This window comes from Lactuca saligna, chromosome 4 (genome assembly GCF_052625555.1).
Source record: "Lactuca saligna cultivar CGN05327 chromosome 4, ASM5262555v1, whole genome shotgun sequence".
In the NCBI taxonomy this organism is placed as follows: Eukaryota; Viridiplantae; Streptophyta; class Magnoliopsida; order Asterales; family Asteraceae; genus Lactuca; species Lactuca saligna.
This window is the reverse complement of record NC_136420.1, coordinates 121,684,285-121,700,359: the sequence shown is the minus strand read 5'-3', so window position 1 is coordinate 121,700,359 and position 16,075 is coordinate 121,684,285. Positions and strand designations below refer to the sequence as shown.

General features: G+C 32.7%; 2 protein-coding genes across 3 annotated transcripts; one reads left to right on the top strand and one right to left on the bottom strand.

Annotated features, from left to right (window-relative positions):
* Window positions 1-1,390: 1,390 nt before the first annotated feature.
* LOC145042709 (PX domain-containing protein EREX-like) lies at window positions 1,391-3,685 on the bottom strand. 2 transcript variants are annotated; one of them, XM_078991172.1, is made up of 8 exons: window positions 3,376-3,685; window positions 3,149-3,259; window positions 2,905-3,003; window positions 2,745-2,831; window positions 2,544-2,652; window positions 2,058-2,449; window positions 1,753-1,986; window positions 1,391-1,659 (listed from the first exon to the last, which is right to left on the bottom strand). In XM_078991172.1, the coding sequence occupies exons 1-8, from the start codon at window positions 3,574-3,576 to the stop codon at window positions 1,507-1,509; spliced, it is 1,386 nt and encodes a 461-aa protein (XP_078847298.1). In that variant the 5' UTR covers window positions 3,577-3,685; the 3' UTR covers window positions 1,391-1,506. The 2 variants fall into 2 exon arrangements, with proteins under 2 accessions (XP_078847298.1, XP_078847299.1); XM_078991173.1 differs by having other exon boundaries at window positions 3,149-3,286; window positions 3,376-3,506.
* An 8,052-nt stretch (window positions 3,686-11,737) lies between these two features.
* On the top strand, window positions 11,738-15,270 carry LOC145042708 (zinc finger BED domain-containing protein DAYSLEEPER-like). Its single transcript, XM_078991171.1, has 3 exons — window positions 11,738-11,760; window positions 11,850-11,956; window positions 12,921-15,270. The coding sequence occupies exon 3, from the start codon at window positions 12,937-12,939 to the stop codon at window positions 15,004-15,006; it is 2,070 nt and encodes a 689-aa protein (XP_078847297.1). The 5' UTR covers window positions 11,738-11,760; window positions 11,850-11,956; window positions 12,921-12,936; the 3' UTR covers window positions 15,007-15,270.
* Window positions 15,271-16,075: the final 805 nt, after the last annotated feature.

Sequence of the window (16,075 nt, the reverse complement as noted above, 5' to 3'; positions counted from 1 at the left end):
GTTGAAAATAAACATAAAGTATTAAAGAGATAAAGTCTAAAGTCTAAAATTAAAAGTTTAAATCATAATATAAATAATATATATGTGGGTCGGTTCAGTTTTCATGGGCGGTTTTATACGTCAAAACCAAACCAAATCGTCATTTTTCGATTTTTATAAAATTCAAACCTAAACCGTCGGTTATTGCTTTGGTTTTGGTTTTTCAGTTGCGTTTATGTTGGTTTTTTTCGATTTTTCGGTTTTCGGTTCGGTTTTTGCTCATCCCTATAATCCATGTATATGTTGTCTTACTAATTGTGTCGAAAACTTGAAGTATTACATTATGATTAACTATCAAATTACTTAATCGTTTCATTTGATAATTGTAATTGTGTTAAAGTATGATAAAATAGTAAGTATTGCATATGTTTTCTTGTTGACTGTGTTAAAATATGATTAACTAGGGCATTGGTAACCGGTTTGTGAAGTATAATTAACTAATTATGATATGTGAATTATGATTAACTAAATATGATATGTGAATTATGATTTACTGATTAACTAATTAACTGGATTGGGTTGAACTTTAAAGTATAATTTACTGATTAATACTGTAATATATATAAATTCTAAATAACAGAAAAAACGCTATATCACCGCTATACCGCCGTGAGAACCGCGATATCAAATAGCGGCTGGTGACCGCCATTATATTTTTGACCGCGATAACGACTTAGATTGAAATGCAACAAACATCACGAGGCATAAGCCCATGAATTTTATGTTGATAATGCTAAAAACAATTTAATTGTGACGAATTTAATTACTGATAAAAATGTATTCAAAATTTCTAACACGTTTTTTGTTGATTAAATCCCTTAACACCCTTTTTTATAAGTATTAATTATTTACCTTTCAAAAAAAAATTATTTACCTCTAAAGCTACTTTTAATTCTTCATACATAGCAGTCGTCCATTCTAAGGATTTGAAAGCTTCATTATATAATTTTGACTCGCATTGTGTGGATAATGCTAAAGTATAAGCTTGATATTTAGGCAATAAACTTACATGAGTAAGAAATAACACTTGAAAGAGGACACCAATTGTTTGCTCATAATTCGTATTCCACCAAAATACAACTTCTATGATGTTTGTTGAAATGTGACAAAGAGGAACGTTGCTCGATGTGACTAGTTAGTAAACCCTCAAGGATCAGTTGAAGTTGATGTAACTTGGAGTCTTCAAATGTAGGATCATAAGCAAAATGAACAAATTAACGTTTTTTTCTTGAACTTTTATATTGATAACACCGTGAAAAATGAGTTGTTATTAAATCGATAAAACGATAGAAAATAAACTACATTCTTGTGTTTTACCAATAACCATGTGTATGCAAAAGTGGTCCAAAGATATAAATGATTTTCGTTTTCAGATTCCATGAGCTCAACTAAATATATTATTACATTCCTTTATACATATCTCCACAAGTATTTTCAATAGTAAGTGTAGATTACATTATCGTTATTTCATTTAACAGGTTTACTAAGAGCATGACTAATCACAGAATTCACTTGTTCTCTCAACTTTGCATTCTCAATTAAAATATCACCTAACAACTTCCTCAACTCATCATCATCATCTTCATTACCATTGTCACCATTTTCACCAACAACCCCTGCCTGTTAAATGCCCATATCCATAACAATATTTAAAACGCGTACCAAATTCGTAACAAAAATTAAAACTTGGGCCAAAAGTGTAAATTTAGTTACCTCTCCTGCAAGTATAAGACCAATTTGGGTATCCGATGTTTCCAACACATCAATGGTATCTGATAGTGATACACAAGTATCCACCAGTAATTTATCTTCTGAAATTTTACTAAAAGATTTAACTTTCAATTCCATCTCTTCTTTCTCTTTCCTCAAAATCTCAATCTCTTTCATCAACAATTCATTCTTTTGGATCATGGTTTCTTTCATTGATTCTGCATATGCTCTAGCCTCCTAATATGTATTATATTATTTCCAATACATTATTTGCCATGTTTACAAAAAGGTCTAAAAAGTAAATTTACCTGTTCAATTGTCAATCTCAAATCCAATTCCATACACTTTCTTCGAAGCTCTTCCATGTTTTTGTTGCTTTGAATTCTTGTTTCAAGTTCCATTTCCAAATCTTTGACTTTTGTTGTGAAGTATTGTCTTGCAACAGTTTCTTCATTTAATCTTCTAATCAGATCTTCAATGTTTACACCATTTTGTTCACTTTTTAACCCTGAATTGGAATCTCTTTCATCTTCATCATCATGATTTGTATTTACATTTGAAGCATCAGTGTAATGTTTGTTGATTGAATTAAGTTCATCAGAATTCTCCTTTTCGAGAGATGAAGAAGTAAGATCAGATGTTTCATAGGAAGAACTCTTGTCCATGTCAGCAGGATCATTCTGATTCAACTCATTGCATGCTGAAATACCAATTGAATAGTTTATACAATTATATAAAATATTAAATTTATTATTTAATAGTTAAAAGAAATGGAAATAGAAAGAGAAACATGCCTTCTCTTGCAGCTGCTTCTAACTCCAAAAAGATTGCCACAGGAGCACTTCTGGACACATCAATATCTGACAATAGTTTTGTCATCCAACACTCCAAAGCACAAATTCTCTGATAAAATATTAAGAATCATATAACAAATCTTATGAATTTATTTCTATAAATAAAAAAAGGATGCAAAAACTTGTGAAAAAAGAGCATACATCTACCAAAACTTTCTTGCTTTTTGCTTTCACAAACCTCTTTGGGGGAGGTCGGGGCAAATTTTTCTTAGGATATCCCTTTCTAAGCTGCAAAAAGAAATGAAATATTAGAAAATTGATAATTTTTGGAAACGAAAAAGATAATAAATTCATGAAGAACCTCGGAATATAGGTTTAAGAACTCGTTAAATCTTCTTGGAACTGTTCGAGTTGTGGTGATTCCTTCAGGTGATTGTATGCCAACTTTAACACCATAAAACTGCATGAAGAACATAAACATCAACATGTATCACATCATAGAAAAAATTCATGAAATTATCACATAGATACAGTAAGAAACTAGCTGATTACATGTTAAATTACTTGGATTCGTATTTTATTAACTGAGAATCAAAAAGACATACCACAGCGTCCGAAGAGCCAGCAGTCGGTATGCCACTGATCAAGGAAGGAATTGTGACACAGTAACTCCATCCTTTGTGTAAATCATGGGGCCAAACAGAGTTTCTGCCTTCCTGCATAGAGATTTCTTATTTCTAGTTCTATGAATGAAATTTTTAGGTTTAGAATTGGAATTGGAATCATCGAAAACATGATAAAGCTGTGGAAATGCACAGAGGTGTCGAAGTACCCAAATAAGAGGGGCGAAACTCCAGTCCATGCCTAGAGGAAGAGGAGAAGTGCCGTCATGGCGGTGCTCCGGCGGCCTGATGCAATAAAGCCCATCATCATGCTCAACTGCGGCTGCCAACCGAGAAAGCGAATCTCCATAGAGGGAACCGGAGATCGCCGGATCAGAAGAACCGTAATCGTAGAAAGATACATCACTCATCGTGTTCTTGGACTCCTTTTTTAAACAAAATAAAATAGAAAAAAAAAATAATAATAATAAATTCGCAGCTGTCTCTTCGTTTGGATAGTGATGTTACTTTCTATCGCAAAACCATATTGATTTTGTTTAGTAGATGTAATAAAACCAAGTTGTATAATTGTTCTACTTATATATAATTCATCAGTTTTTACTTTCGTGTGCCATTTGTGATCGTTTCGAGTTTAAGATTTTTTTTTTTTTTTTTTTTTTTTTTTTTTTTTTTTTTTTTGTCAAAACTAAATTAAAGTGATAGCTGCAAGTTGTGAAAACTATGACTGTAAACGAACCAAACGTTTAACGAACTGTTCGTGAACCGATCAGCAGAAAGTTCATTTATGTTCGTTTATTTAATAAATGAATGAAGATTAATACAAATTTTTGTTAGTTTAATTAAATGAATGAACATGAATAATGATCTTGTTTGTTCAATTATGTTCGTGAACGTTCGTTTATTTTGTTCGTTTACACTTGTTTATGTTCGTTCATATAAGTTTTTTTAATGTCCATATATATGTTTAATTGTATTTGATTACATTACTATATTATATGTTCATATATGTTTGAATTATGTTTGTTTATCTTTGTTCATTTATGTCTGTTCGTTTATGTTCATTTAGTATATTCACGAACATAAACAAACAAATATGAATAATGCAATTTGTTAAACGAACGAACATGAACAAGAAAATTCGTTCGTTTATCCGTTCGTGTTCGTTTATTTATTCGGTTAACTTAAATGAACAAATATGAACACGTCTAGTTCGTGTTCGTTTACATCCCTAGTGAAAACTATAGTTTTTATTTATTATATAATAAATTATATAAAACGACAATTAAAATAGAATGTATTAATTTTATTAAGGACAATTCTGGAAATTAATTTAAAAACTCAATAATTTATTTTTTTAAACGTTATATATGAAATAGTTTTTAGATTTGAAGTTTTTTATTTAAAGTTTAAACAAAAAACTAAAAGTTCATATTTTCAAACAAAACTTCTTGTTTATTTTTATTTATTTATTTATTTATTTTTGTTAGAAACTAAAAGTTAAAGCCTCCCATAAACTCGTTACCAAACAAGTCATAAATATATGTATTTCATTTTAATTTAATTGCCATGTTATTATATATATTTTGTGCAAAAAATGATAGGAACTTGATAACGTTGGAAATAGTCTAGAACTCTAAAATACTAACAAGTCAAATATTAATTCATTTGGAAACTAAAACCGACACTTAATATCAATGTTTAGCAACAAATAATCATTTCCTTATTTTCCTTATAATGCATTCACACATGGCATGACATGTTTATAATATGTAACACTTTCAAAAGCAACAAAATACATTTAAATGTGCAAAATATTTACTTGTTAAAACGAACAAACTTTGCAAAAGAATATAGGAGTTGGTTTTGGCTAATTATGTTTTTTTCTCATTTGCCATGTTTCAACACTCTTCATATAGTCACTAGCTTGATTGCCTAATGAGTGTGTTGTCGCCTTTGAAGTGGCACACATCAACTAACTCATCATAGTCACCGCTCACCATTGCATGTCCAAATATTATAGTGTTACATTTATTTGCTTTCCTATCCAAATTTTATAGTGTTACATTTATTTGCTCTCCATTTCCTGTCTAAATTTTATAGTGTTACATTTATTTGCTCTCCGTTTCATGTCCAAATTTTATAGTGTTACACTTATTTATGGAACTAAGAAGCCATAACAAACAAAATTAATCATTTTATCTTGTAAGGGTGACCGTAGGTGTGAGATTCGTGTTCCGAGTAATTTTCCATTTTAGTTTAAAGTTTAAAAAAGTTGCAATTTGGTCCTTACGCAGGGCGTACCCTGTAGGTATGCCATATGTAACTCATTAAGTGGATGACGAGGTTCCTTTGAGTACATTGGGCGTACTCTAGTGGTACGCAGGGCGTACTCATGCAGGTCCTAAAGCCTAATTTTTAGGGTTTGGACCATATTTAAAGGACATTATACCTTTGATACATTCCTTACCCTCAGCCTCCACTCCCCCATTCCCTCATTTCGAAACCTTAACCCTTGAAAGTTTCTTTTGGACCTCTAGAGTGATTTTGGTGCTTTGTAGAAAAAGAAAGATTTCATTATTGGTGTTTGGTGAGCTTGGAGCTTGTGGGTCCATAGTCTTCTTTCCATTTGCAATCTTCTAGAGGTATAAAGCTCACACTTTTGTGGTTATTTGGTTTAGATCTAGGTTAGGGTTAGTTTTTCATAAATTTGGTCCCATCGTTTGGTCCTTGTGCGTAAAAGTTACTCCAAGACTCAAGTTTGCTACTTTATGATGTTTTATGGATTTTAAGTCATAAAAAGGAAGTCCTTTTTATTTCCCACTCATATAGGAGTTTGAGATCATTTAAGGATGCGTAGACTTAGGGTTTGATGTTGGGCTCTATTAAACCATGTAAAAGCTTAAAGTTGTCACTTAATCATTTAAGGCCTCCCCAAGATCAAAATCTATAAGTTGGGTATTTGGTCTATAAACATTAAGAGCTAAAAGTATGGTCTTGGACAACAGGGGATTACGTTGGGGCGTAACCCGTAAGTACACTCGTTATAGCGGGTTTTGTCTCGTTACCTTTTCTGTGATCTCGCTGTATGCAGGGCGTAATGGGGAGTACGCATGGCGTAATCCCAGAAACCCATTTGGGCCATTTTTGGGCCTTGAACAGTTGGGTCGTGTATGGGAAGGGCGAAAATGGTATTTTTCCCTTATTAAGATAAAATATGATTTAGACCATTGATTATGGGTTAAAACCCTAATATTAATAAGGGTTGATTTTGGGTTATGATCAGTGTGAGGAGTTGTGGTAGAAGCAACTAGAGTGTGTGATTCGATTATCTTCAGTTAGAGGTGAGTCTTCTCACTGTGCTTGTCGATTGAAGACACCAATGTCGACCCACTAAATTGTGTATGTAGGATGTTAGATGTCCTTGTGACTCTTACATGTTTGTATGATTGGGTTGAAATAAACCCCATGGCTAGGCCCATTATTGTATGATTGGGTTGAAATAAACCTATGGGCTAGCCCATGAGTATGGGATGGGTTGAAAGAGACCCCAATGCTAAGCCCATGATTGTATATTGGGTTGGAATATACCCCAGGGCTAGACTCAGTTGTATGTGGTACTTTGGGGAACTCACTAAACTTTGTGCTTACAGTTTATGTTTATGATTTTAGGTACTTCCGATACGAAAGGGAAGGGCCCAACATGATGACATAGCATTCCCCCTCATGATTTTGCACTTATGATTATTTGTACTCTAATGTTTTGACATTTTGTATTGTGGTTGACTTTGAGACGTCTAATGTATGGAACTAATGATTTTTAAAAAACGAAAAATTTTATCATTATTTTTGGGTTATTACAATGGGTGTTTGGTGTTAGTGTATTTCATATTGGTGTCACATGGTCTAGTTTATGTGTGTGTGTGTGTGTGTGTGTATATATATATATATATATATATATATATATATATATATATATGTTGGAGTTTCTCTTCTTTACACAATGACATTTTTAAAGAGACAACTTTGGGCTCCACATATTCTTAAATGATATCAGAGTCGGTGTCCTGCATACCTGCAAACCTGTGGTTCAACAGATCCCTATTTATCATCATCGAGTTTGACTCTTTGAGGGGAGTGTTAGTATATTTATATCGGTGTGACACAATCAAATAAGTGTCTATACATATTTGAGTCTCTCTTCTCTCTACAAGGGCTATTTTGAAGAGACAAACTTGAGCTCCGTATATACTTACACAATTACAATTGGTGGAACAAAATATACTTCGATAAAAGAAAATTATTGAAACAATTCTTATTCAAGATAACTTCTAATAATTCAAAAATAGAAGTATAATCCGGAATTATAGAAAAGTCTAGAAGAAATGTTGCAATCAAGCACCATGATTTTATGTGGTTTACCTTATAACGAGGCTACATCTACACGACAGATACATATCCAACTTCGACTAGATCCATTACAATGAGGAAATTTTAAAGATAGAAGTAAATTGTAGTACTTGATTTCAATTTTTACTTCTCGGATAAATCACAATATTTTTAACCGCTTACAAACTTAATAATTAGTTGGACTCACTCTAACTAACTTATCCTATCCAAAGAGTATACAAGTGGAGTTGTTTTTGCTCTTCTAATCTAAGATTGATAATTTCGATGTCTTTGTAAATGTAGCGACGAGTAGGTGCGCATAAAATAACCGATTTAATTCAAACCAATAAATCAAATTAGATTTTTTTGGAATCGACAAATGAATATATTGATAAAAGTAAAAGGGAACCATGCTAGCAATAAGCTAAGCGAGGAATGAGCAAAAGTTTTAATTTACAGGCATAACAACGGACAATTGCACCGATACGCCAAATAAAACCCATATTAGAGCTCATATGCTTGAACCAAACATACACCATTGTTTTAAACATATCATCCACTTTAGATGGAAGGGATATCTTGTTGAAAAGTTGGTCATTTCTTGCATTCCAAATGCTCCATAAAGTGTCATAGCATATACCAAGCAACCATTTTCTTTTTAGGGAATTTCCCCACTTGTCCGCAAAATCCAGAATGCCTTTTACATCGATGAAGTTCATAGCACGAATAGGGTTCTTGGGACTCATATAACACTAAGGGTGGCAAGCCTAAGCCTAGAAACATACTTGTACCATAAAAATCCATTATTGGGACCAAACAGATCCAAAACACCTTTACCATAGATCTAACCATACATGAGGCAAGTTGTGAGCTTTTTTACCTCAAAAGAGTACTGGATGATGATGATATCTCATATCCTTGAGCTCAAGCTACATAAGTTCCTCTTCACCAACTTCTTTTTTCTCCTTCCAATCTTTAAACCACCAAAATAGGTTTCACTAGATCAAATCACACAATATGAGGAATGTTAGGTTTTCTAGGGTTTCTAAGTTTGAGAGGCTGGTAAGGAGGCTAGGGTTTAGGACATAATGAGGTATTTATATGGGTTAAATCTTAAAAACTAAGGATTTGAGTCTGTCCGCGTACGCGTATCGACCCTCCGCATCCAATACTGCCACTACGCTCGGCGTACGATAAGCTTATGCCCATCATACGTCTTCAGATAGCCCAAATATATAGTAGCCCACTCACTAAGGGCCCAACTGAATAATCCAACCTTAATCTCATAGTCCAACAATTAATTAGAAAGAATATTGAATAATTATCATTACCTCAAGTCACGGGTGTTACAAAATGCATTTAGGCTCCTTAATTTCTTGATTGCAGAATTAGGTATTGTTTCACAAAAAAATAAAAATAAATAAATAAATAAAAATAAATAAATCAGTGGAACGATAATACATACTTAATATATCATACAATATATGTTATTTGATTGCAATTTAAACATATAATCAACGTTGTTGACATATGAGAATCTGAAAACACACATAAATTGATCATGACACATAAGATAAACATGCACCTAAGCACACGAGCAAGCTATTAATCCCTTATAGCAACAATATAATGTTTTTGCTCAATAAAGTAACATATTAATTGCATGATAATGTATTTACTTTCCTTAAACAACCTTACATCTCAACGATCTAATATTAATATCACCATCAATACATAACCAAAAACATATAGATCATGCCTAGTATTTCTCATGGTTAGGCCTACAAACCTTTGGCCTGATTTGTCACACACGACTAAAACAAAAAATAACATGTATTGTGATTCATATGAATTGGACCGAAACAAAAATCAATATTTATGATACATATTCTGACTTTTTGTGCTACTAGAAAGATGTATAGTAATATAGGACATTAATTCATTCTCGATCTCTTCTCAAAATAATTGAATGTTGAGTAAATTACACGAATGGTCCCTATGGTTTGGGATAATTTGTGCGTTTGGTCCCTAACTTATTTTTTTAACTCGGAAGGTCCTTACTATTTGTTTTTGTTACGCGCTTGGTCCGTACTGTTTGTTTTTGTTACACGTTTGGTCCCTATCTTACATAAAAAGACTTTTATTTAAATTGGAAAAAATGATAGGGTAGCTAAGGTAAGATGATGTATATGAGATTGGGGGTGTGATTATTTAAATAAATCAAAAAATCAAGGATAAAATAGTCTTTTTAGGTAAGATAGGGACCAAACGCGTAACAAAAACAAATAGTAGGGACCTTCTTAGTTAAAAAAAATAAGTTAGCAACCAAACACGCAAATTAACCTAAACCATAAGGACTATTCGTGTAATTTACTCTTGAATGTTTTCTTTATCTTCATCACTGTAAATAGATTTAAAAATCTTGTCTAGTCCGTAAATAGATTTAGAAATCTTGACTAGTAATGTCCCTTTAACCCGTTTCAAACCACTGTAGTATCTTCGTACCCAGTCAAGTCAAATCCAATATTATGTTACAAACAAAACCCTATAATACATGAAGTTATTTCATCGAGTCAAATTGTTTATGGGAGTTGATATTTCTACTTATGTTTTTGATCGAGTCAAGTTGTTTATGGGAGTTGATATTTCTACTTTGATCCATACATTTAAAAATGTGTTTTTGACTTATATATATTTATTATGTTTTTCTTTTTCAATTAAAATTAAAGATGTATAAATTAAAAACATTTTATTTTCAAGTGAATGAATTCGTATGAGTATGCTAATTAATAATTTATTAAAAAAAAACATTCTTATGATTAGACCTTCAAACTCTTTTATTTATAATTTAAGATTTTTTTTAAATGATTAAAACTTAAAAAGGACAAGTCTAACCAATGTTTTAAAAATCAATTTTTTTTAGTTGAACCGGTATGGTGACTGATTCCCAGTTCAACCGGTTTAATCGGTTTGACCGTCGGGTCAACCGGTTTCTATAATTTGTCTGTTTACTTATATTTTCCTCCACATACATACATATATAAATAATTGATTTGATGTTTACAAGTTCAAACATTAAAAATACATATAAAAATAAGTTGTAGATCAATCAAATACATTAAAATAATACATAACCATAAGTTTTAGTATTTTACATCAATCAATATACGTCTAAAATAAAATCCTACTTAATAAATGAAGGTTTTTTGTCACATATCATCACCTAATTCAATATGTCACATGTCATTTTTTTTTAATTTTTTCAATTTCATTTAAATCCAATTGGCAAATTGTGGTTTTTTTTGGCTTTGTTATTAAATTATAAAAAAAAAATCTAATCTAAAAATATAATAAACAAAATAAGGAAACTTAAATGTCTCCATAAATCCTCACATAATTTGTCCCTTAATGTATTAAATTCAATTTAAATTCAAATCAACTTTATTAATTGAAAAACATAATTTTCGGACAATCCATTTTGAATTCACGATAAAATACAGAAACTTCCCAAAAATTGGTTTATTCACAGCTAATATTGATATTCTTTCTAAATTCAGTTTTGTAAATTATTAACGTTTAATGTTTAACAAAATATATTACTTTTTTTTAAAAAAAAAACTCGTGTATTACACGGATCTCACCCCTAGTAAAGTATAATACCAAAACAAAATATAGTTTTTGATGAATTCAAATAGTTTAAAAAACTTTATAACATTTACCATATGTTTTTATTTAGAAAAAACTAAATACATATGAAAATAATAATCAAAGTTTATTATATAAATTGTTCATTTCAATGTGTTTTTATTTGGTTTAACCGTTTTTTTTTTTTTTTTTTTAACTGGACGATTCAATCTAGTTCAAAAATCGATGTAAAATCGATGATAGTTAAAACCGCTATCTCCTCCTGTTCCCAATCCAACCGGTTCGACTGACCGGTTCAAACCGATTTTTAAAACATTAAATCTAACTTATTTGGCTAACAATGTGGTCTTTCTTATAAAATGTCGTGGATATTATTAATTCGCCGTATAAAAAATAAAAATAAAAGTCAAACAGTTCAAAGGCGTGAGGTCAAAGTTTTTGAACGGCTGAGATTGAATGAAATCAAGGGCGGTGGGCTGAGATTTATCGGCGCCAAGTGATATAAATGGACCTATGAAATCAGGCCTTTGGACTACTAGGGTTTAAGCGCAGCCCCCAAAACTGTAAGCCCATCATCCATTCGATCTTCTTCAACCTCCAAAAACCTCCGGAGTTTTTTTGTTTTTATTTCTGATTATTATTATTCTTTCAGGAAAATACTATATAAATCGAAGACCTTAAACCCTAGCTTCAAAATTTTTGGAAGATTTCTCAAGCGCGACTGTTTAACCTCTTTTATCGATCGCTGCCGCCTCAACGGTTAGTTTTATTCGACTAAAATCGTGCATGCTAATTTCAAAACTTAAACCCTTTGGATGATTGCTTCTGTGTACGGCTTGTTTTGTTATCGAGACATGTTTTGATCATGATCGACATGTTGGTTGCCTTCCTTGATTTTATATCTCTCTTCGTTGTATAGTCGTCATAAATCGCTTAATTTTAAATACATAACAAGTGAATTATTTTTTTTTTCTTTCGTTTTCATTGATCATGTCATGTATCTCGAGGATTTGTTGTGTGATTTTGGCCCTATACGTTTGCTGGTTGTTGATCTACGCAGATTGCAGAATGTGCATATTTGTTATCGTGCTCTTGTTGTTCCCATTGTCTTGTTTTGCCTCCATGATTGATGCTTTTATGAAGAAACAGTTCTTTTCAGTCCTTGTCTATGCAGGGTTGCACTATTAGCAAACTAATCATATAATTTGGAAACAGTCTGTCCTGCTATCCATAGTTTTGTTTAATTTGCTCTTGCCTATCTTTCCAAATTCAACTCTAACCATTGTGCCCTTACTATTGACATAATGAAAATTCCTCCTTTTGACGATTTAGGGGTCTGTCATTGTTGATTTTTCCAGACTTCAAATTGAACTCTATTCAAGCATTTACTTATTACTTCTAAGTGATACCTGATAAGCTTTAGGTTCAAGATTATATTCAGTCAATCAAGTAATTATCTGATCATTTACGAGTGTACGATAGGATCAACTGTAGTGATTGATACTTAAAATTCACATACATATTCTATATCTAATAAACAATAAAAAAACCAATCTCGCAAACAAAGAAAGAATCACAAGTAAAAAACATAACAATCTAAACATTCATCATGTTATCTTTCCTGTTCTATTTTCAGATTATTTCCGCATTTCCATGTCTCCCCATTAATAAATCCCATGAATGCGTATAATATATTATTATATACACTTTTCGTATATTGCAGAACTTACTATATATACATGGCTAACCCTACAAACAATGCTGAACCCCCAAATGCGGATGCAGAAATGAATAGTAAAAGAAGAAGAAAGAAATCCATAGTTTGGGAACACTTCACAATAGAAACCATTAATGCTGAATGTACAAAAGCCCGTTGTATGCAATGCAAAAAGGTATTCTCTTATATCACAGGCTCAAAGTTAGCTGGCACAAGCCACCTAAAACGCCACATCGCATTGGGAATCTGCCCTGTGGGCCGCACCAATCAGCAAGATGGTCAACTCTTGTCATTGACCCCTCTCACCCTTAATGAAAGTCAAGAAGTCAACGATCTTCCAAGAAAACGCCATAAAACCACATCAAATAGCATCTCTTTTTACCATAATCGATGCAGACATGATATAGCCAAGATGATTATAATGCATGAATACCCTCTTACCATAGTGGAATGCCCTGCCTTTTTAAACTCTGTAAGAGCCCTTCAACCCCAATTCCCAAAAATACCCCTGGATGGTATCGAAAAAGAATGTGTAGAGTTATACAAGAGAGAAAAACAAACCCTTTTGAATCTTGTAAACAGTGTCAATGGAAGAGTCAACCTTTCGTTAGATATGTGGTCAACAGATCAAAGTGTAGGGTATGCTTTCATAACAGGTCAATTCATTGATGATGATTGGAAACTCCATCGAAGGATCCTCGGAATCGTGTTGTTGCCGTTTCCGGAATCGGAATCGGCTTTTAACCACGCGATTCTCTCGTGTATTTCCGATTGGAATCTTGAAAACAAGTTATTTGCTATAACTCTTGATGAATCTTTTGCTAATAAAGAGGTGAGAAAGAATATGAAACGTTTACTTTCCGAAAAAAACCCTTTGATTCTTAATGGAAAACTCTTGATTGGGAACTGTTACGCGCGTGTGTTGTGTCAACTCGCTCAAGATTCCCTAGGGGCATTATCGGAAACTGTTAAAAAAGTTCGCGAGAGTGTAAAATATGTTGTCTTACTCGAGGGTACCCAAGAAACATTTAATGGTCTTAAACTAAAACTTCAAGTCCCAAGCACAAAATCTCTCGTTCTTGATGACCAAAATCAATGGAACACAACTTATCATATGCTAATCGCTGCATGTGAATTAAAAGAAGTGTTCTCTTGTTTAGACGCTTACGACCCAAATTACCAAATTACCCTCACAATGAACGAATGGAAAGAACTCGAAATCCTCTGTACATTCTTGAAACTTTTGATCGATGCTGCTAACATCTTAACGGGTCCCACGTATCCGACTTCAAACGCGTTCTTTCATGAAGTATGGAAGCTACAACTCGAGCTTAAAAATGGAACATTAAGTGATGATTCATTTGTAAGAAGTTTAATCACACCAATGTATGAAAGATTCAATAGATACTGGAAAGATTCGTTTCTCGTGTTCTCAATTGCTGTTGTCATGGATCCTCGATTTAAAATGAAGCTTGTGGAGTTCAGTTTCTCAAGAATCTATGGAGAATACGCAGCTGCTGATTGGATCAAAACAGTGAATGATGGAGTCTACGAGCTTTTCCTTGATTATGTTGTTCAAATGCTTCCGCCTCCAACTTTTGTTGTCAATGGAAACGAAGGGTTCGAAGAAGAAACGAGACTTCATTGCGAGATTTTGAAAACCGAAGTTGATGAAAACGAGATTTTTTTATCGACAAGTGACGAGCTTTCGGATTTCGAAGTTTACATCTCCGGAATCACGAGTCATGGGAATATGAAACCGGAATTGGATCAGTACTTGGAGGAATCGGTGTTACCCCGGATGCAGGAATTCGATGTGTTGGGGTGGTGGAAATTGAACCGGAAAAAGTACCCGACATTGTCGAAAATGGCATCGGATATTTTGTGTATTCCGGTGTCTACGGTTGGAAAGGAATCGGTGTTTGATATGAGATGTAGGAAGATGGATAGATATAGAAGTTCGTTAAGACCTTCGACAGTTGAGGCGCTTTATTGTGCTAAGGATTGGTTGAAGTATGGGTCGCCGGAATGTTCGCCGGAGTATTCGCCGGAATATTCTTCTCCGAGATCGGTGGTGAAGATGGAGTTGTAGGGGTTTTGGAAATTGGGGATTGGAGAATGGAGATTGGAGGTGGTTTTTGAATATTTTGTTCTTTAGTGATAAAGGGATAATTCTAATTTCTAATTTATTAAATTTTTTTTGCTGAAGAGAGAGTAGGTAATAATCTTTTTCCCTTTTGAGGTTTTTGATTTTTGTTAAATGGAATTATACCGGGATTTGTGGTATGATGTAAATCATTTGGGATAATTGGTTACCCTCCTGAAAAATCTTATATAGTTTTAATGTTGTTCTTCTTGTCTTATTATATTCTTTTACTTACTTTTTGTTTAGATTTTTGGTTTTCATGTTTAAGATGAAGACAAAAAAGAAGATATTAGTGGTTTCAACTTTAATTATTTTTCTTTTTTTGATGATACAAATTAAGATTGGGAGGATGATTTACATATGTGCAAGTTTGGAATGTGCATGATCAGCAATGGGATTTTGGGGCTTGAAATCTCAAATCTTATCAAAGAACCTTTCTTTGAATTAATTATCCTACAAAACTAAGGTAGAAATTCCGAATTGCTTGTTGACTTTCCCATATATCGATTTTTATTTAGTACTTTTTTATTTTAGTTATTTAAAAATGAATAAAAAAAGATAGAGATGATTAACATAAATGTCTACGAATAATTGTAGACCCAATTTTTTGCCAAATACAGAGATGACCATTGAGTCCGAATGATTTCGGAAAATATATAATGTGGGTTTCATTTCCATTTGCACCTTTTCCTTTAATAACCTCTCTCAAGTCTTAACTCTCAACCCCTACCCTATAAATGTTTAGATTCGTTGGTTTTTTCTTCTCCGAAAATGACAATGTGTTATGCTATTATATTGTAATATACTGTCTTTGTTAAGCGCTGGTAACGTTAATCTGCATGATGATAGTCTTCTTTGGATTTTCGGGTCCGAAACTCAGAGTTTTAACGTTTACGTATAATCCTTATTGTGTCTATGCGTGTCATACTGCATTGGTTTTAAAGAGGTTGTTTTAAGAGTATGCCCGCAAAATGTACTATTCCATGCATCCATTTCGGAAATGTTCCTTTGATTT

Coding starts and splice junctions, on each gene's coding strand:
- LOC145042708 (XM_078991171.1), top strand. CDS start 12,937: ATGGCTAACCCTACAAACAATGCTGAACCCCCAAATGCGGATGCAGAA.
- LOC145042709 (XM_078991172.1), bottom strand. CDS start 3,576: ATGAGTGATGTATCTTTCTACGATTACGGTTCTTCTGATCCGGCGATC. Junction 3,260..3,375: donor GTTTCGCCCCTCTTATTTGG/GTACTTCGACAC, acceptor ATCTCTATGCAG/GAAGGCAGAAACTCTGTTTG. Junction 2,450..2,543: donor AGAAGCAGCTGCAAGAGAAG/GCATGTTTCTCT, acceptor TTGGTATTTCAG/CATGCAATGAGTTGAATCAG.